Source organism: Mesocricetus auratus, unplaced genomic scaffold (assembly GCF_017639785.1).
Source record: "Mesocricetus auratus isolate SY011 unplaced genomic scaffold, BCM_Maur_2.0 Super-Scaffold_100028, whole genome shotgun sequence".
Classification (NCBI taxonomy): domain Eukaryota; kingdom Metazoa; phylum Chordata; class Mammalia; order Rodentia; family Cricetidae; genus Mesocricetus; species Mesocricetus auratus.
This window is the reverse complement of record NW_024429209.1, coordinates 2,431,222-2,452,502: the sequence shown is the minus strand read 5'-3', so window position 1 is coordinate 2,452,502 and position 21,281 is coordinate 2,431,222. Positions and strand designations below refer to the sequence as shown.

At 48.1% G+C, this 21,281-nt stretch overlaps 2 protein-coding genes across 8 annotated transcripts in view; one reads left to right on the top strand and one right to left on the bottom strand.

The window, feature by feature from the left end:
- Positions 1-2,222, top strand: part of Cpne1 (copine 1) — a 41,250-nt gene extending 39,028 nt beyond the window's left edge. For all 6 annotated transcript variants that reach the window (XM_013124089.3, XM_013124084.3, XM_013124086.3 and 3 more), the window contains 3 exons: positions 1,071-1,204; positions 1,348-1,584; positions 1,741-2,222. In XM_013124089.3, coding sequence (XP_012979543.1) covers positions 1,071-1,204; positions 1,348-1,584; positions 1,741-1,881 — 512 coding nt within the window. In that variant the 3' untranslated portion in view covers positions 1,882-2,222. The remainder of the gene's footprint in view (positions 1-1,070; positions 1,205-1,347; positions 1,585-1,740) is intronic.
- Positions 2,223-5,367: 3,145 nt separating this feature from the next.
- Positions 5,368-9,451, bottom strand: Spag4 (sperm associated antigen 4). 2 transcript variants are annotated; one of them, XM_005084624.4, is made up of 12 exons: positions 8,998-9,451; positions 8,467-8,571; positions 8,107-8,173; positions 7,868-7,929; positions 7,661-7,704; positions 7,402-7,427; positions 7,167-7,275; positions 6,813-6,888; positions 6,597-6,712; positions 6,050-6,217; positions 5,659-5,748; positions 5,368-5,549 (listed from the first exon to the last, which is right to left on the bottom strand). In XM_005084624.4, exons 1-12 carry the CDS (start codon positions 9,305-9,307, stop codon positions 5,391-5,393), a joined length of 1,332 nt encoding a protein of 443 aa, XP_005084681.1. In that variant the 5' UTR covers positions 9,308-9,451; the 3' UTR covers positions 5,368-5,390. The 2 variants fall into 2 exon arrangements, with proteins under 2 accessions (XP_005084681.1, XP_040589030.1); XM_040733096.1 differs by having other exon boundaries at positions 9,130-9,451.
- Between the last annotated feature and the right edge of the window lie 11,830 nt (positions 9,452-21,281).

Here is a 21,281-nt window from a genome sequence, read left to right as displayed (position 1 = left end):
GGGGATCTTGCCTTTTGGGGTCAGTTCTCTCCAGCTCTGTGTAGTTCTGTGGATAGAACTCAGGTCACTGGGCTTGTATACCACGCTCTTTACCTGCTGAGCCATCTCGTTGGCCTTATTTCCTTAGGAGTCTTACTGTGTATGCCAGGCTCTCTTGATACTCAGCAATCCTCTTGCTCAGTTTCCAAAGTACTAACATAACCAGGCTAAATTTTTTTTTTAGACAGGGTTTCTCGGTAGCCCTGGTTGTCCTGGAACTCACTCTGTAGACCAGGCTAGTCTCCAAATCAGAGATCCATCTGCCTCTGCCTCCCAAGGGCTGGGTTCAGAGGTGTGCACCACCACTACCCGGCTTAGAAAATAACTTTTTTTTTTTGTCTTTTGTTTTTTTTGAGACAGGGTTTCCCTGTATTGTTTTGGAGGCTGTCCTGGAACTCACTTTGTAGACCAGGCTGTCCTCGAACTCACGGAGATCCTCCTGCCTCTGCCTACCAAGTGCTGGGATTAAAGGCGTGGGCTACCAACGCCGGGCAACTTTTTTTTTTTTTAAGATTTATTATGTATACGGTGTTCTGTCTGCATGTATCCCAGCAGGCCAGAAGAGGGCACCAGATCTCATTACGGATGGTTGTGAGCCACCATGTGGTTGAACTGAGGCCCTTTAGAAGAACAGGCAATGCTTTTAACCTCTGAACCATCTCTCCAGCCCCCAAAATAACTCTTAATCTGAGTTTTAATACAATTTTTTTGTTTTTTTGTTTGTTTTTTTCGAGACAGGGTTTCTTTGTAGCTTTGGAGGCTTTCCTGGAACTCACTCAGTAGAACAGGCAGGCCTCGAACTCACAGAGATCCATCTGTGTCTGCCTCCCAAGTGCTGGGATTGAAGGCATGCGCCACTATCACCTGGCGCCCTTTAATTTCATTTGTTGGCTAGAACTGTGTCCTGAGTGACAAGGGTGAAACACTTTCAGGTTTCCAAATTTTCTGGGTCTAGATGGACAGATTTCAGGTCTTACTTAATCTCATAAGGTCTAAGGTCTACAACTTCACAGAATTCCTGCTGTTTGTAGGCATCCAGGGTATTGTAGATGCCTACCGTCAAGCACTGCCCCAAGTTCGTCTCTATGGCCCTACCAACTTTGCACCCATCATCAACCATGTGGCTAGATTTGCAGCCCAGGCTGCACAGCAGAGGACTGCCTCGGTAAGAGCTCTGGATAGCTGTGGTGCTGAGGTGGCAAGGAAGTACTGTGTGATGGGCGCCATCTCATTAGTGGGAATGTGTACCTGGTTTGTTGGGAGGGACTGGGAAAGAGGATTTTCCTCAGTATATGAACTTGTCTCTAGCAATACTTCGTACTGTTGCTTTTGACTGACGGCGCTGTGACAGATGTGGAGGCCACATGTGAGGCTGTGGTACAAGCCTCAAAGCTGCCCATGTCTGTGATCATCGTGGGCGTGGGTGGTGCCGACTTTGAGGTCATGGAACAGCTGGATGCTGATGGTGGCCCTCTTCGTACACGCTATGGAGAAGCAGCTACCCGTGACATAGTTCAGTTTGTGCCCTATCGACGATTTCAGAATGTGAGTAGAGAAGAGTTTGCAGGGTGATGGGAGTGGGGTTGAGATCCGATAGATAAAGCCTTTTCATCAAAGTCTGGCAAGGTTGAATTTTAGTTAAGATGTAGACCCTGGGATACTTCCAGGTACTCACGGACCTTGCCTTTCTCCTCCTGACAGGCTCCACGGGAGGCACTGGCACAGACTGTACTTGCAGAAGTGCCCACTCAGCTGGTTTCCTACTTCAAAGCCCAAGGTTGGGCCCCATTGAAGGCACCTCCAGCTCCAGCCAAGGTCCCTGCACAGCCCCCCCAAGCATAGGTTCCTTGGGAGAGTAGGCTGTGCTCAGTCTATTTCCGCAGGCACCATCCTCCAGGCCATGGACCAACCCTGCACATTCTTCCCACTTTATAGTTGATACTTTGATACTTGCTTCTGCTATTGCTGCTCTTGACCTACCTGCCTGTCCCTGACACCATCTCATTCAGGAAAGACCTGTGTAAAGATCACCTCTTACGGGTTACAGGCTGGTATAGATAGCCTTACTTTGACCTCAGTCTTTGTTGACCTTGGGCTTGTTGACTGAAAGGTCCCCCTGGTCTGAAAACCCTATCCGCGCAAATTGGGTCTGTTCACTTTGAAACACAAAGTTTGAATATAAAGTGAGCGTGTGGTTGTCCCATCCTCTGGGTGGAGCTAAGCTGGGAACATGGACAAAATGGAAGGTGCTATGCCTCATAAGAGGTGGCAAAGTTGAGAGATTGACACATTTCAGTGTAGAGTGAGGACTATTCGACCTCTAGGCCTAACTGTGTTCCACTGTTTTTTGGGGGAACGCTTGTGTAGCTTAGGCTGGCCTGTAATTTGCCACCCTGCCTCAACTTCACAGATGCTGGAATTACAGGCTTGTGCTGAGATGTCATGTAGCTCAGGCTGTTTTTAGTCTACAAAAACAAACCAAAGGGGAAAAATGTTTCAAATAACAATATCATATAAAAATAGATAATGGGCTGGGCAGGTGGTGCACACCTTTAATCACAGCACTTGGGAGGCAGAGGCCAACCTAGTCTACAAATCAATTTCCAGGACTGTTACACAGAGAAAGGGGGTTGTGGGGGGTGGGGGAGGTGAGGAATAGATAATGGAAATAAACATCGGTAGCTCATGGCTATAATCCCAACACATGGAAGTCTAGGGTAGGAGGATTGCTGTGAGTGTGATGTGGACTTAAATTATACTGTGAGCTTCAGATCAGACAACTTCAAAGGGGTCACATATGCTATCTGTATCTGGTTTGCATTTATTTCGGATGCCTTATCAAACACCAGAATTTAGGTTTGTTTTGTTCTGCATATACACGTTTGAGGAACTGGCTTCTACATGTGGGAATGATAGACCACAGAGGGCATTTAAAACTTTAGCAGGTATTACAGGTTACCTTCTGTAGAAAGTCATAGTCCCACTCATTCCACTTGTTAGCCCATGGTTACCTTCCCCACCCAGATCTCATTTTCATTTGATTTCCGTACTAGGAATCGTTTCATACATTGACTTCATTCTCAGTAGTCTGTTCATGGCTATATGTGTCAAGAGTCTTCATTCTGCTGTTCTTTTCAATATGTTCAAAGTATTTTTTCCCTTAGCTGTTACAGTTTCATATGTTTTTATACGAAATATGAAAATTTTATTTTTATATATGCTAATCTGCTTATAAAAATGTGTCCATATATCAATGATAATAAATACTCCCTCGGTGGCTGCATTTGTTTTGTTTTACGTTTGGTGCTGGGAGTTGTGCCTAGGCCCCAGGCATGCCTGTGTCAGGCTCTACCACTTAGCTCATCTTTGACATATACTTAGGGGCCTCTAGAGTTCAAGGACATTTTCCAATACCATTTGAGGATAGCCTGGACTACATAAGACGCTGTTTCAAAAAACTTAGAGGGCCTTGTGTGGTTGCTAACTGGATTAAGTGCTTGCTGTACAAGTTTAACAACTTGAATTCTACTTATAGGCGGAAGGAGAAAATTAACTCCACAAAGTTGTCTTCTGACCTCCACAATAACAATGGTGTGCAGACTCATCATACATGTATGAAAAGTATGAACAGAAGCTGCATGAGGTGGTTCATGTCTGCAGTCTTAGCACTGGAGTGCCTGAGGCAGGAGTAGCCTTGAGCTTTATGCTAACCTGGACATAGTGAGTTCTAGGCTAGCCTTAGATGGGGGAAATGTATGAAAAGTAGGATTTTGATTCCTCTGGCCCCTGTGTTCATACTGAGAACTGAAACCAGGGCCATGTGGTCTTGCAGACTAGGCAAACTGATGTTCTGTCCACTCTATCAATCCACCTGCCCTTGCCTCTGCCGGGTCTTCTTATTCCTTCTTCTTCTTTTTTTTTTTGAGACAAGGTCTTTGTAGCACTGACTTTCTTGGCCTCAAACTCATAAAAATCCTACCTCTGCCTCCTGAGTGCTGGAATTAAAAGCATCTGGGCACTGCCATATCCAGCCCTTAGTTCTATTTCTAACCTTAGTTTTAATTTGTTCCTACTACATTTATTTTGTATGTGCACATGTATGTACCATGGTACACATGGAGGTCAAAATACAACCTGTGAGATTTGGCTATCTATTGTATGGGCAAGCCCCCTTTAACTCACTTGACTCATCTTAATGACCCTTAATTATTTTTATTTTATTTTTTGTGTGTAAGTGCCACAGCATGTGGGGGGGGGGGGGGTGGGCAAAGGACATCTCTGGAGTTGGTTCTCATCTTCCACTATGTGGAACCCAAGGATTAAATCCCAGTTGTCAGGCTTGGTGGCCTTTCCCTGTTGAGACATCTCACTTCCCCCTAACCTTACCTTTTGTTGTTAAATTTTTATGTGTTTGGGTGTTCTGCCTGCTTGACTATTCCACATGTGTGCCTAGTGCCTGAGAAGGCTGGAAGAGGGCATTAGATTCCCTAGAACTGGAGTTACAGGTGGTTGTGAGCTGCCAATGGGTGCTGGGAACTGAACTTAGGTCCTCTGGAAGAGCAGCCAGTGCTCTTAACACTGAGCCATCTCTCCAGCCCCCAATCCTTAGGTTTTGAGAATATTTGGTGTAGGTACTTTTGTTTTCAAATGACAAAATACTATCACCTAATTTAAATAGGTGGACAAGAGCTCTGCCTCACATATCAGCAGGAAGGATCCCAACATGCAAGATAAATAATGCTTTTCTTTGCTGTGTCAGGCTCTTTCCCACCCCGGGAACTCTGCTCGTTTGCCCTTGCCTCCCCCACCCCCGTTCTTTCCACCATCACAGGGAAGATTCCTAGATGACTACCTAAGCTCCGAGGAATGAGCAACCGCATGACGGCTACCAAGCCTAGATTTGACCTAGATTTCCTAGAAGTTTCCATATCTTAGCTTTTCACTGTTTGCCAGAGGAGCGTTCCCCTCTATCTGTACGGATGTTTCCTGGGATTTGGGGTAGGGATTTGCAAATAAGTATGGCTTCAGCTGCCTGATAGTTCTCCAGTTGAAGAGGAAGGCCCCGTTCTTGTGTTACTTTTCACTAGTATGAGTGGAGCAAGTTGAAGCTGCATCGTGTATGATATAGAACGTCCACAACACTGTCTCTTGCATATGGTAGACACTGTAAACATCAACTTTAGCTACTATGTGACTCTGGACTTTTCCAGGAAAAGAGGATGTGCTGAAGGGTATATTCTGCCATACTGACCTGCCATAGGCAGCCAGAGCTTTCCCCAAAAGGTGACCTCCCAACTCTGAAGCAGTTTTCTTTAACACAAATCTCAATTCTGCTTCAACCATCAGCATTTTTAATAGGGTCCCCCAGCGACCCCTGTGGCATTGTCCTCTGCCCACTCTGAGATCCGTACACCGTGAGCACGGACTCGATATAAGCACGTGAAACGCGGATGGCCCCAGTTACTTAGAACTTGAATCTTCACCTTGGGGAAGGCTGATGGAGGGTCATTCTGGGGAGACAAATGGATGATGCCAACAGCTGCTCCAAGACTGTCCTCCCCCATCGATGCTCACTGTCCCCCTCCCCGTGTTAGCACACCCCCCTACAGGCAAACACACCTGTAGGTGGAAGGTCTGAATTTCAGATTTCTGCACATCGAAGATGAATTTTCCCAAGAATACTTCAGTCTCATCATCAACTTGGAGCCCCTGGAGGGTGAAGAGTGCATGGAGGAGCCGTGAGGCACAGAGGAAGTCCTTCTACATGCTCAACAGCTACATGCGCCCTGGTTTACATTCTACTGTAGGATGTGCATTGTGGAGTGCAGGCCTGAGGAAACCAGCAAGTCAGGACATCCTAGTCCCAGGGATGTTAAGCTTACAACCTGAAGCAGCCCGTGAGTATGTGCAGCTTACAGATGAACAAACAATGACAAATACTGGCAATGGTTCTCACCACTGCCTAGGGGTTTCTAAAAATTCCCCGCCTCCTGGCCTCAGCCCCACTTACAAAGACTGCAAAGTCCCGGGGTGCACTGCTGGCTCCTCCAGTGTGTGCCACGGTGGGTGGAGGGTGCTGCAGGGTGATGTCGCTTAACTGCACGTGACCTGGTAGTCGGATCACCACCTGACCTTGATCACCTTCAAAAGCCCAGCAGTTTCCAGGGAACACATCTGGCTGCAGGGGTTTGTGCAGCCCATCAGAACATAGGACAAACCCAAGACCAGCAGTACTGAGGAATGGAGGGCGGCCTGAGCTAAGTAACAAGACCCTGCCCCAGCTGCTGCTCAGCCCAGAGGTCTGCCTTCTCCCCCTGGTTGTTGCCTAGCCGTGTGAGGCAATGCTGAGTCTCCAGGACTTACAGTTCTCTTCAGCTTAACTTCATCTTTGACTTGGCAGGAGCCTTCCCACACCATTCCAGACCCTGCCTCCAGGGGGCACCTCCTGATGACAAACTGACCTCAACTCCAGTCCTGCCTCCACCAAGTTGATTCTTGCCCTTACCCTGGCTCTTGCCCATGGGCACCATCCCCAGGCACCCTGGCTTCAGGCCCACCTCCAGTATGACTGAGGGTGGGCGTGCATAGTTCCAGAAGCTCAGGCGATTCCAGAAGTAGGCAGTGTTGGTATCCTCATAGTCACTGGATGTCTTCTCCAGGTCGATGGAGGCTCCTAGAACGGGCAGAAAGCACTTTCAGGGGCTCCTAGGCTTTCTCATCAACGCAGTTGTCTATGACCTGTCTATGTCTCTTCCCACATATTTGTGTCTTACCCACAGAGCTCAGAGCATAGTCGGGTTTTCGCACAAAATCCTCATTCAGCCTCTGGAACACGAGCTTGGCCACTCTCTAAAGAGGCAGAAGGTGGGCCAGGAGGGTTGCAGGATGGTTTACAGTGGGCCTGCCTCTAAGTAACTCAGACTCAGAGATAGGACCTTGAGGGCCTTGAGAAAGAGTCCCCACTGTGGGTATCTGGGGTGAAGATTCGACTCAGGACCCAGGCTGTGGTCGTTCCAAAGCAGCCTTGATTGAATGCAGATGGGACTCCTATACCCACCGTCACCCCAGTGCAGGGACCCGCCCCACCCCAGTGCAGGGACCCACTCCACCCCAGTGCAGGGACGCACCTCACTGTGAGCTGCACGAACGCTGGACACCTCCTTGTTGAGTTTATTCAGTTCTGTCTGGAGCTGCTGCAGCTGCTGGCTCTGGGAGTGCACACGCTGGTGATATTGGCTGCAGGGGGGAGGTAGGGAGGTAGGCACCTTGTGGTTAGCTAGCTGCCCCTGTGCACACCCCTGGAAGAAGTCCCCCCAGATAGATTTCAGAGCTGCCCACTTCCCACCCTGGCTGCCCTTTCACCTCAGAGTCAGCATCTCCTTAGGTTCCTGTTGAAGGGACAAAGAGGGACAAATAAGCAACCTTCTCCGTAGTCAGCCAGGCGCGGCTACACTCAAGGGGCCTCCCTCTTGAGAATTACTCCCGTTTCCCTCCCATTCTCGGTTGGCCTCTGGATATTATGCTCAATGCCTTCTGTACTGCCCCCTCCCAGCAGCCCAGCGATGCCCCACCCACCCACACAACCTCCACCCGACCTGGGGGCACAGTCTCCCCAACTCACATTCTCCAAAGGGGGGACCAGGTACAGGAGACCCCACCAGAGTGCTGGAGAAAGAGAAGGGGCATCCTCTGGTGTAAGGGGACCGGAAGGAAAGCAAGGGGGTTGGGGTGATGGCTGGGGCTGCAGAAGGACTGTGAGAGACCAAGCAGGGGTCATGAGAGTGAGCTGAGGGCCACGAGGACATGCGAGCTGGACTGGGCTCCTCACCTGCCAGAAAGACGCTCAGGAGCGACACAGCAGTAAACAGGAAGCGGATGGAGCAGACCTCCCTGAGAAACCGGGACAGAAGCAGATGCTCTGAGGCCCTAACCCACTAGCCTCTACCCCAGGGTCCTAGAGCCAGTTCCCGAGAATTCGACTCAACCAGGCATGAATCAGCTCAAGCCTTGGTGGGGTCCAGCCCCGCTGCCCTTCCCTGAGCCATCCCTACCCCTTCTCCCTCTGACCTGTACACACTGACAAGCACGTCTCCTACCACCGATAACAATACGGTCAGCACCTGAAAAAGGAGGCCTGGGACGGGGACAGGAGAAGCCGCTCAGAGAGGGCGAGCTATGAGGGTGAGGTGGTGCAGATTCAGAAAGGCTCGGCTGGGGGTGGGGGGTGAGGGCCGGGGGCTCAGGAGGGCGAGGGTGGCCTGGGAAACTGAGCTGAGGCTGGACACTCAGACCCGGGCTCGGGCAGAACTGGGGTTCCGAGTACCGAGGTCAGAGGGGATAGGGTTGGATTCTCGGACCCCGGCTCGGGAAGGAGAACTGGGGTTCTGGGTGCCAGGTCAGAGGGGATCGGGTTGGTCTGGCTCGTACTCAGGAAGCTCTTGGACACCGGCGCCGGAGGCATGTCCTGTCTCAGATCCAGGTTCGGAATACGGTTGAGCTGCTCCTCCAAGACTGAGGAAGATCCACATGGTTCTGTGGGAGCCCAGGGCTCCATTGAGGTCCTGTGCACCACAGACCCGCACTTCCCCCGGGGCCCGGGCGCAGGCTCCTGAGCTTAGTGCTAAAAAACTGGGCAGGCCTTGGACCTGCCGCACACCTATGCCACGCTCCCTGCGCACCCCTAGATCCGGGGCGGAAGAGCCTCAGTCGGCAGAAGAACTCGCCCCAGCCTGAGTCCGGGTGCAGCCGGGCCCGGGTCCAGGCTGCCACTCACGCCGGCGCTTTGGCGCCTCCTCCGCCCCCTCCCGGGACGCTCGTGGCACTGTGTAGCCTCAGGGACTCGTTTGAGTACGGCCCCTCAGGCACCAGGTCGGAACTGCACCCAGGTCCGCGCCGGGCCCCGCCCCGCCCCACGCGCCCGCCCCGCCCTCTCGCCCCCAGGCTCGACCCCGCCCGCACCCGAGGACCCGCCCCTCACGGTTGCCGCGCCACAGGCGGTCTGGCCATTGTGGCTCCGAGGCGCAGGCTTCGGCCGAGAGCTTCCTGCCCGTGTGTGTCCTCCGTGCACTCCTGGACTTAAGTCGGGCTCACCACAGCTCGAGCCCCGGGCCCTTCTGCCCTCGGCCTGCTCGAGCTCCGGCCCAGGGGACTCGCGCCCATTGCTGTCCCCCGAAGTCACGCTGTGGGAACTATTGCTGTTCTCGCTGTAGAAGTGGGGTGCGTGATTGTGAGAGGATGTGGGCGAGCCTGGGCGTTGGCCCCGCTGCATCCTGACCTGGGGCTGTCCCCCCGGGAAGCCGAAGTCCCCGCAGCCAAAGCCCTCGGCCCTCCCTCAGCTGCCGCGCGCCGCCGGGTCGGACCCTGCGTGAACCCCGGGCGGCGCGGCCGACTCAGCCCTGGAGTCTGCGACCTGCTCGCTACTGCCGTCACAGAGGAGCGGTGTCACAGAACCGCCTGACGTCACTGGAGCCAAGGGGACTCCTATCTATGGCCTCGTGTGCGTGTGTGTCCAGACGTTGATGTTTGCTGTCTTCCGTCGCTCTCCACCTTAGTTTTTGAGATTCTGAACCTGGGGCTCCCCGGTTTATTTTTAAGCTAGTGCCTGGAAGACCCCATGGTTCCTCTTGTCTCTGCTCTCCCAGAGCTTTTGATTTCAGGCATGTGTCATAGCACCCTTCATTTATGTTGGTTCTGGGGATAACAACTCAGGTCCTCACGATTGGGCAGCAAGCAATTTATCCACTGAGCTATATGGATTAAAAAAAAAAAGTCCTAGGGATCCTGCCCCGTCCCCCGCCCCAGAGTTGGGATTACAGTCCCTGGCCTCGATTTTTATTTCACTGCTGAGTCTGCACTCAGGCTTCCAGACCAAGCACTTCATCAACTGCCATCCCCCCAATCCCTTATGTATTTTGGACATGAGGGCTTGCTGCCCCGGTACTGGCTATGTACCCAAGATGATCCCAAGTCAGGATAATACTCCTGACTCAGTCTCCCAAGTGATTGAATTACAGGCATTTCATTATGTTAACTTGTGAGGCTTTGGGGATTGGGGTTCGAGACAAAGTTTCTCTGTGTAACCCTGGTTATCCTTGATCTGTGTAGTCTAGGACTCAGAGTTCCACCTGCCTCTGCCTCTAGTGCTGGGATTAAAAGCATGTGCCACCAACTGCAGGCAAGAATGGAGATTTTTGTTTGTTTTTGTTAGTTTCTGTATCCTCCAGCACCTAGATAGGTTGCCGGGGTCCAGCCTGTATCAGTCCTAGATGCGGGAGCCATCTATTCTGGACTGATGTCTTTGGGGCTGTGCTTGGAACCAGCCGAACAGCCCTGGGTCTGACCCTGAGTGGGGAGTGTGGATCAGGGAAGTCCTAGCTACCCAAAGGCATTAAGGATGAGGCAGAGACATCTTGTCATTTCAGGAGCGCTCTCAGTCCATACTGGAGACCATGGTTTATTCAAGCATCCTCTTAAATAGCTTTCCAAGAGCAGAGGTACTGGCAGAAGACATCTATTATCATGTATAGAGCTGATATCAAATATTTCCTTTAATCCTTGAGATACCCCTAAAACGGCAAGTCCTCACTAGCCTTCTGGCAAATCCCGCTTGTCCCCAGGCATGACTCTCTAGTTCTGAGTATCCCAAGTCTTTTGTATATAAGCTAGAAACCTGCCGGGCGGTGGTGGCGCACACCTTTAATCCCAGCACTCGGGAGGCAGAGGCAGGCGGATCTCTGTGAGTTCGAGGCTGGGCTGGACTGATAGCCTCCGAAACAATACGGAGAAACCCTGTCTCGTAAGAACCAAAAACAAAAAACAAAAAAACTAGAAACCATTCTCCACTGTGGCCAGGCCATCCAGAGGTAACATCTAAAATACAATAGGAGATTCGAGCTCCTGGAATTGAGCTGAGCCCAAATCATATTCGGGGCCCTGACAATAGGTCTAGGGTATTTAGGGATACTTAGTAAATATTAAGAAGGAGCAGAGCATTGTTCAATACATTAAAAAATTAATTTGTTGCCGGGCCTTGGTGGCACACGCCTTTAATCCCAGGACTCGGGGGGCTGAGATAGGCAGGCGGATCTCTGTGAGTTCGAGGCCAGCCTGGTCTACAGAGCGAGTTCCAAGACAGCCTCCAAAGCAATACAGAGAAACCCGGTCTCTAAAAATAAAAACAAAAACAAAAAAATATTAATTTGTTTTAATCACCCCTCTTTATTTTTAAAACAAAGTCTTATTATGCAGCCAAAGCTGGTCTGGTGCTCAGATCTGCCAGTCCCAAGCACTGGGGTAAAGGCATGACACTACACTTCCCTCTCTCTCTCTCTCTCTCTCTCTCTCTCTCTCTCTCTCTCTCTCTCTCTCTCTCTCTCTCTCTCTCTATATATGTAGATCAGAGGACAACTGGTGGGAACCAGGAATCAAATTCAATTCTTCAGCCTTGGCAGCAAGTGCCTTTACCCACTGAGCCATCTTGCTGTCCTAGAAGGCACATTTTAAACAACTTCATGCTCAATACTAATTAAAGTCCTCACTAGGAAAAGTGATGGAGTGCAACCCTTAAGATTTATACAAGGGGCCGGGCAGTGGTGGTGCACGCCTTTAATCCCAGCACTCGGGAGGCAGAGGCAGGAGGATCTCTATGAGTTCGAGGCCAGGCTGGACCGACAGCCTCCAAACAATACAGGGAAACCCTGTCTCGTAAAACCAAAAAAAAAAAAAAAAAAAGATTTATACAAGGGATTCAACAGTTCCCTGAGACCATGTTGCATGACATCTGGAAATCCTGACCCAGCATGGTGGTAGCACAGGACTTTAATCCTAGCACTATGAAGGTAGAAGCAGGAGAATCTCTGACTCCTGAGTTCGAGGACAACCTGGTCTACATAAGTAGTCTCAGGATAGCCAGGGCTATATAGTGATATCTCGTGTCAAAAAACACACCAAAAAACAATTCCAAAATCACGCACACCAGTCCACTATATTTTTTTCCACATTGCATCTTATTTAGAATGTTAACCAGCTTGCACAAGTAGCAGTTCTTAAGGGTTTGAGGAACAGAGATGTCTGTTATGTTAAGCTGTGTTCCAGCCCAAAGGAGATGCTTATACCAGGCTCTAGAGAGGTGACATTAATGTGACATTAGATTCCACAGAGCCCTGGAGGAAAGAGAGTAGAAAGACCAAGAATTCTCATCTCAGTCAGGCAGTCCCCATCTGACCCTGCCCTGTACCCAGTTTGAGAACTTTTTTGGGTTTCAGTTTCTTTAACAGAGGGAGGAAAAGCCCTTCCTCAGCATCTAAGTACTGTGACATCTAACCTGGATCTTAAAAAGAGACAACCTTGGCGGGGCCTTGGTGGCTCACACCTTTAATCCCAGCACTCGGCAGGCAGAGGCAAGCAGATCTCTGAGTTCCAGGCCAGCTGGTCTACAGAGCGAGTTCCAGGACAGCCTCCAAAACAATACAGAGAAACTCTGTCTCGAAAAACCAAAAAAAAAAAAAAAAAGAGAGAGAGAGAGAGAGAGAGAGACACCCTGAGCAACAATACAAGAGGTTTTTTGTGCCTGACTGGAGTTTTTGGTAGTCTTTGGATCTTGAGAAGCATTATACCCCTGTGGCATAAATAACTCTCTCTCTCTCAATTCTTTTTTTTTTTTTTTTGGTATTTACGAGACAGGGTTTCTCTGTATTGTTTTGGAGGCTGTCGTCTCAATTCATTTTTGAGACAGGGTCTCAATTAGTAGCCTAGAATTTGCTATGTAGACCAGGCCAGCCTCAAACTAACAGAGATCCGCCTGCCTCTGCCTCCCATGTGCTGGGATTAAAGGCTTGCGCCACCACCGCCTGGCTTGGCCAAAGCTTGTATCTTGTGGTGCAAATTCAAAGTAGAGCAAACAAACTGTAAATGGTGTGTTTAAACTTCCAAAGCTTGCCTTCAGTGACATACTTCTTCTAATTAGGCCACACCTCCTAAACCTCCCCAAACAGTGCCATCAACTGGGCACCAAGTGTTTAAAGCTGGAGAATGGGGAATCTTTCTAAGCTATGGCCATTGCCCTAGGTTTCCTCCCAGAATGTGAAGTTAAGAATCTATTGCTGAAAACACTATTTTCTTTGGACACAGAACACGGAAGAATTGAGCTGTAGCTTTTCCAGAAGGCTCCTTCCTAAGGCCTAGTTCTCATGGTACCACAATTGTTTTGTTTTTTGTTTGTTTGTTTTAATATAGGATTTCTCTGTGGCTTTGGAGGCTGTCCTGGAACTAGCTATTGTAGACCAGGCTGGCCTCGAACTCACAGAGATCCGCCTGCCTCTGCCTCCCAAGTACTGGGATTAAAGGCGTGGGCCACCACTGCCCAGCTAGGGAAGCTTCTTTTTGTGGCACGCAGAGGCTACCACAGAGATCCACAGCTGGCCAAAACTCAGAGAAGTGATAATGTACTGTCAACCCCCATTGGTATATCTGTGTAGGGGACACAGAGGTCCTTGTGCTCACAGATGAGCACTAAGGGAACCAGGCATGTTAAGCGCACAGTGTTGTCTCTTCAAAGGAAGAGATGTATACCCATTTTCCATCCAGAAGGCTGGGAGTGGCGGTGATTTATAACCTGGTGACCTCTGTGCTCTCTGTGTGGCCAGGTCTCACCCGAGTACCCCACATGCTTATGTTTGTCTCAGTCATCCTCCCTAGACCCTCATCTTGAGCATCGTTTCTCAGTCAATAGAACCCATCTCTATGGAAGAGGTCACATGTACTTTACAAAGAGTTTTGATGAAGTCAAGCCCAAAGTTTTGTGATATGCATGGAACTGAGTTAGCTATCACCAGGAATCTTTTTCTGAAATGTGCTGTGCTTAAATAGGTCTAAAATAAAATGCCCCATGTCAGACTCTAGAGGTTTGTAAGAGTCAGAGATGCTTCATCCAAGAAAGTTTAACAATACGGTCGCCTCAACAAGGTCTTCATAATAACACAAGGCATGCCAACAGGCATGAGGAGACTTTCGTAAGGCACCACCTCTAGATGAGCTACTGGCAAACAGTGGCTGCTGAGAGAAGGGGTGTCAGTTTTCTCCAGAGATAAACAGATTGACAGGTTATCCCAAGGGGTCATCTCTAAGCATACGTAGGTAACAGCAACACTAAACAGGCTCAGCAGAGAGAGAGAGAGAGAGAGAGAGAGAGAGAGAGAGAGAGAGAGAGAGAGAGTGTGTGTGTGTGTGCACATGCAATGGTAACTATAGAAGAGATCATGAGTGTGAGAGGGAGTGATGGGGCATAGAAGGAGTTGGAGGGGGATGGGTGTTGGAAATGATATAAATACCACATATGAATTCTCAAAAACATTACGTTAAAAAGCAACCTTTCTTGTCAAGTATGGAGTTTTGTTCCTGTTGTTTTGTTTTTGTGTGACTTTTAGGTTTTAGAAAAGCCTCTCTTTCCTGTAGCCCAGGTTTGCTTCAAGCTCACTATGTAATGATGACCTTGAACCTCTCATCCTCCTGCCTCCATCTCCTAAGTTCTGGGGTTATAGTCATTCACTATGCCTTATTTATGGGGTGCTGGGAATAAGCGTACGGCCTTCTGCAAGCCAGGCAAGTATTCTACAAACTGAGCTACATCCCCAGTTCTTCCTAATGCTCTTATTGACATGGAAAACTGAGACAAGGAGGAGCCAGGCACATAGCCTGAAGCTATATGACAAGAACCAGCTCTGCTGATGGTCCAATCTTATCTATCATTGCCGTGGACATTCCTTGTATTTAAGCCAAGTTGAACAAGCTACAAGTCTTAGGACATGCCATTCCTTCCCATTGCCTGAATGCTGGTCTTTGGTTCCAGTTTCTATCCTCAGATCTGAAGGCAGGTTTGAAGGAATCCACAAATGCCCAGATAAAAAGGAACATCAGGTATTTATTTGGGGAGCACTCACACAATGATGGTACATCACTGGCACGGTCCTTCCTGCTCTTGAAGGTGCAGCCTCTGCTCTTCAGGATGCTCCCACCACAACCTAAGAGAGAGAGGGCCATCCCTCCTCTTCCTTATGAGGGGTCACAGCTACACACAGTAAAGTCATGCCCTAAGATGTGGCCACCATCCCAAGTCCATTGGTGGAACAAGATGCCACTACACAGATCCCATTCTAAATACTCCCTCGTCAGCAAAGTGACTCTGTCCTCCCTCCTCAGAGATTCCCAGTCTTGACTTTTTCCTTCTGTGAATGTAACTGTAGTATGTTCTTTTTGTTATTGTTTTTGTTTTTCTTTTGTTTTTTGAGACAGGGTTTCTCTTTGGAGGCTGTCTTGGAACTAGCTCACAGAGATCCACCTGCCTCTGTCTCCTGAGTGCTGGGATTAAAGGCTGCGCCATAACTGACCGGCGTATGTTCCCTTTTATGCTGTGTTATTATTAGCATGTATGAAACGTCTGAGAGATAAAGAACATATGTTTCATCACTCCTTGGCTGCATCTCTCCATTTTTGAGAGTACAGCAAAAGTTCTACACATAGGAAGTAAATTAAAAGGAGTAATTGGTAGTTGGGACAGTGGTGGCACACATCTCTAATGCCAGCACTCAGGAGGCAGAGGCAGGCAGATCTCTGAGTTCAAGGTCAACTTGATCTACAGAGCTATTACCAGGACAGGCAGGGCTACACAGAAAAACCCTGTCTCAAAAAAAGAAAACAAAGCCAACCAACCAAACAAAGGAATAACTGGGCCAGGGGATGGATCAATGAGTAAGACGTGCTGCCAAGTCTCAGCAATGCTGACCTGAGTTTGATTCCCAAGATTCACATGGTGGGAGAAGAGAACTCACTCCTGCAAGTTGTCTTCTGACCCCCACGTGCATGCTGTAACATGTGAACACATCCTCCAAAATAAATAATATGCAAACAAATGTAATTTAGAAATTAAAAACAAATCTGAGGCTGGAGAGATGGCTTAGTGTAGGCTCCAACGGACGCTGTAACAATAAGCGACACACAATTACTGAAAGTAAAACTAAGTATTTATTGTAGAAATTACTCACAAGATACCAAACAAGTAACCCAGATGAGCCAAGCAGTTTTCAGCTGCCGAACCGGAAGCCGAACTCCAGGAAAAGAGACCGAGACTTCCTGTGTGCTGTCTTTTATACCTTCCCCTGTAACGCCCCCTAGCCATGCCCAAAAGTGGGCCTGGCTAGTGACGTAGTTCCGCCTACGTATGTATACGTCTTTACGTCCAGCCATATACGTCTTTAGTCCTGCCTAAAGTGGGTGTGGTTAGTTCGAGACCAGCCTGGTCTACAAGAGCTAGTTCCAGGAGAGTCTCCAAAGCCACAGAGAAACCCTGTCTCAAAAAACCAAAAAAAAAAAAAAAAAAAAGTAAATCTTAACAACTAAGTAGGACATTTATATACAAATGCACACATAGTTAATTTTTAGTCTGATTCTAAGGTTTGCAGACTCCGAGACTCCATTTACAGTTTCACTCGAGTCCTAGTACACTAAACTAAGGACCTATGGCTTCTGGTTAAGAAGCACAAAGTACAATTACTCTATGTAATCTAGGGATACATTCAACCACTCATCAATTCAACAATGTGGTGAGTGCTTGCAGCACCAACACTGGGGAAAGGGGGTTCATCTTTTTTTTTTTTTTTTTTTTTTTTTTTAGTTTTTCGAGACAGGGTTTCTCTGTGGCTTTGGAGGCTGTCCTGGAACTAACTCTTGTAGACCAGGCTGGCCTCGAACTCACAGAGATCTGCCTGCCTCTGCCTCCCGAGTGCTGGGACTAAAGGCATGTGCCACCACTGCCCAACCAGGGGGTTCATCTTTTATGCCATCTATTTATCTAGATAATGCATTTTTGTTGTTGTTCTTAGACTAGGTCTCACTACGTAGCTCAAGTTGACCTTAAACTAGAGAGCCTCCTCCCTCAGCCTCCCAACTATTGGGGTTACAACTGTGTGTTCCCATGCTTGGCCCCAGCCAGTGGTTTTCAAGGCCTACTGTGTGTGCTATATCTGGAGGTAGACTTTGGGAACTCAGAACAAGAAAGGTTTGAGTTAGGTGTGGTATTACATGCCTTTAATCCTAGCAAGAGGGAGGTAGAAGCAGGCGGTGTTAGTATTCATGCATCTATACTGTACTGTCCTTGGGGTTCTGGCAGGATACAACCTCAGCTGCAGCCACTAAGAGCACCACCTGTGTGCATTCACTATGTTCCCTTTTAAAAGGGCTCTGCCCACTTCTTATCTTTCTCTCCTTCCCTCTCTTTCTCTTCCCACTCATGTCCCCATGGGTGGGTCTCTGCCTCCCTCTCTCTCCTCTCTCCTCTTCTAATAAACCTGTTGTATGACATGACTTCTCTTTTGGAATTTTAAAAATTGCAACATTGTTTCTCTGATAGGGAAAGATGGAGCTTCCTCCTGCAGTTTGAGGCGTGATGGGATCCTAGAACCCAATCCACATACGACAGCCTTGCTTCTCCAGATCACTGGGTCCCTCCATCTAAACCCAACATGATTGGTGAGCCACACCTCTTCTCCTATGGCTATTTCACAAGAGTGACCACTAGTCTCTGGAGCATGGTTTTTCCCCTTTTGGTCTCATTAAGTCATGGTACCAGCAACCTTGGCTCTTTGAGGCTCACAGCCCTTGGTCCCCGCCCTTTGTATGGCAGCTTGCTGGGCTACCTGTGCTTGTCTTGGACCCTTGGGTACTTCAGCTCCTGTCCCTTGATTGACGAATCACCAGTGTGTGTCTTTCTTATGATGCTTGCTTGAAAAACAGCCATTGGATCTCATTCGGCCTCACTCATGGGAATAAGTTTACCAAAAATCTGCTTCCCTTGATATTTTACGGGACCTTTGCAACATTCTGCCAGCGATCCTGATAGGTGGAAGGAGGTATCACCCTTTCACTCTTCCACTTCCCCCTCCCCCAATAGACTTCTTTCATTATTAACTCTGTTTTGTGCAGCACGTTTGTTAAGTGGCAGAGTCCACAAAAAGGGGATCACTTCATGCTGGGACCCCTGCCCACCTGCTCCACCCTCAATAGATCCACTCTTTTCCACCTGCAACGATTTTGCTTTCTTGTTCACTAGATGCTTTGCCTTCCATTCAGTGTTGGCAGCTGGGTCTCTGGTGGGGCCATCCGCCCCTGACCACTCCCTGGACGTGAGGATTTCTTTCTCCAGCACAGTCCTCTCCTTGCTGTCTGCCTTTTCTCAAAGTTATGGTACCAGGTGACTGTCTCTCTCAGGCTCAGAGCCCTTGGGCCCTGCTCTGTGTTTGGCAAATCACTGAGGAGCCTGTGTCATCTCCAAATCATCCCTCTCTGAATTCCTGGGATGCTAGGAATTGCAGACCCCTGGGTCTTACTTCTCTGCCTCGCTCATCTATACCTCCTTGCTCCCACTGGGATGTTTTTGGAGACCCACTGACCATTCCTAATCAGCTATTGTTGCAGGACTACTAGCTATTGGCCACAAGTTTGTACTCCCACCAGCAGTGGAGGAGTGTCTCCTTTCTCCACATCCTCTCTAGCTTAAACTGTCATTGTGTTTTTGATCTTAGCCATTCTGATCGGTGTAAGATGGAATCTCAGAGTGGTTTTGATTCGCATTTCCCTGATGACTAAGGATGTTGAGCATTTCCTTAAGTGTCTTTCTGCCCATTGAGTGTCTCTACTCCATTTTATTTATTTATTATGTATACAGTCTTCTGCCTGTGTGCCAGCAAAAGGCACCAGATCTCATTACAGATGGTTGTGAGCCACCGTGTGGTTGCTGGGAATTGAACTCAGGACCTCTGGAAGAACAGTCAGTGCTCTTAACCGCTGAGTCATCTCTCCAGCCCCCTCTACTCCATTTTTAAATTGGATTATTTGGTAGTTTGATTTCTAGTTTCTTGAGTTCTTTGTAAGTATATTTCAGAGATCAGCCCTCTGTCAGATGTGGGGTTGGTGAAAATCTTTTCCCATTCTGTAGGGAGCCGTCTTGTCTTGTTGACTGTGTTCTTTGCTTTACATAACCTTCTCAGTTTCAGGAGGTCCCATTTATTAATTGTTGCTCTCAGTGTCTGTGCTACTGGTGTTCTATTTAGGAAGTGGTCTCCTATACCTATGGGTTCAAGGGTATTTCCCACTTTCTCTTCTATGATGCCCATTGTGGATGTATTTATCTTGAGGTCTTTGGTCCATTTGGACTTGAGTTTTGTGCATGGCGATAGATATGGATCCATTTGCATTCTTCTACATGTCAACATCCAGAACCATTTGTTGAATATGCTTTTTTTTTCTTTGGGACGTATATTTTGGATATCTATTCCACCCTGCCATGAATTCAGCAGAGCCCAGAATTTCTTTTAGATGTCACCTAACAGCAGCCGGATGTCCTGGACTGTGTGGAGAATGGTTCCTATCTAAATACCAACAGACTTGGGCCAGGGTGAGTCTTCACCCATCCTGAAGGCTAATGAGACATGCTGGGGTGAAGGTGCCTAAAGGCTTGAGTACGTGCTGCAAAGGAGTGTCTTTACAATTCAGGGAAATAATTGCTATCAGTCTTCTCCACCTTAGGATGGTTACTTAAGACCATGCATCAACAAACTGGGGGCATTCAATATTGACTGACCCTGACCTCCTGTTATGATCATGTCTCTGTCTTTTTCTTTAACATCATTGGATAGCTAGCCTTTCCTCATCCACAATCCCCCACTCAGGGGCTGATCCAGGGTTGTTCAGCTGGTTCCAATCACAGCCCTGAAGATATCAGTCAGCGAAAGTTTTCCTTTTTTTTTTTTTTTTTTTTTTTTTTTTGGTTTTTCGAGATAGGGTTTCTCTGTGGCTTTGGAGGCTGTCCTGGAACTCACTTGGTAGTCCAGGCTGGTCTCGAACTCACAGAGATCCGCCTGCCTCTGCCTCCCATGTGCTGGGATTAAAGGCGTGCGCCACCAATGCCCGGCTGAAATTTTTCCATTTTATATTTGTAGCTTCTTTGTCAAAAATTAGGTGTTCATAGGTGTGTGGGTTGATATGGGGTCTTTGATTTGATTCCATTGGTCCACCTGTCTGCTTTTATGCCAATACCAAGCTGTTTTCATTGCTATAACTCTATAATAGAGCTTGAAGTTAGGGATGATGTTGCCCCGAGATGATCCTTTATTGTCCAGGGAGGTTTTGGCTATCCTGGGTTTTTTATTTTTCCATATGAAGTTGAGTATTATCCTGTCAAGGTCTGTGAAGAATTATACTGGGATTTTGATGGGGATTGCATTGAATCTGTAGATGACTTTTGGTAGGACTGCCATTTTTGACTATGTTGATCCTACCTATCTAAGAGCATGAGAGATCTTCCCATTTTCTGATATCTCATTTAATTTCTTTCTCTAAAGACCTGAACTTCTTGTCGTACAGCTCTTTCACTTGCTTGGCTAGAGTTATCACTACATATTTGATGTTATTTGTGGCTAATGTAAAGGGTGATGCTTCTCTGATTTCCTTCTCAGCATGTTTATTGTCTGTATATAGGAAGCTACTGATTTTTTTGAGTTAATCTTGTATTTTAAGAGCCTGAATTTTCAAAGTATTTGAATTTGTAAAGACTGTGAGCTGTGAGATTTTTTAGCCAGGCAGTGGTAGCACAGCCTTTAATCCCAACACTTGGGAGACAGGCAGGCAGATCTCCCAGTTTGAGACCAGCCTGGTCTACAGAGTGAGTTCCAGGACAGCCAGAGCTACACAGAGAAACCTTGTCTCAAAAATCCCAGCCCCCACTCCTGAATGCTGGGATTAAAGGTGTGTGCCACCACTGCCTGGCCCACTATGTTTTATATTGTGTTATTTATTAATATGAGATATTGGGGATGAACAAAAAAGGAAAGGTTATTGTCGAATAGTGTTGCATTGGTGTGTCAAGTTGACAAGGGTCCATTGTTCTGGCTAGTTTTATGTCAATGACACAACAAGCTAGAGTCCTAGGAGAGGAAGAGACCTCAACTGAGAAAACGGCTCTGTAAGATTAGGTTTTAGCCAAGCCTGTTGGGCATTTTCTTAACTAACTTATTAATGCGGAGACCCAGCTTACTGTGGATGGGGACATCTCTGGGCTGGCAGCCCTCGATTCTATTAGAAAGTAAACAAACAAAAAGGCAGGCTGAGCAAGCCAGTAAGTGGAACTCCTGCATGGCCTCTGCGTGCTTGAGTTCCTGCTCTTTGATGTGCAAGCGTGAGTGAAATAAGCCGGT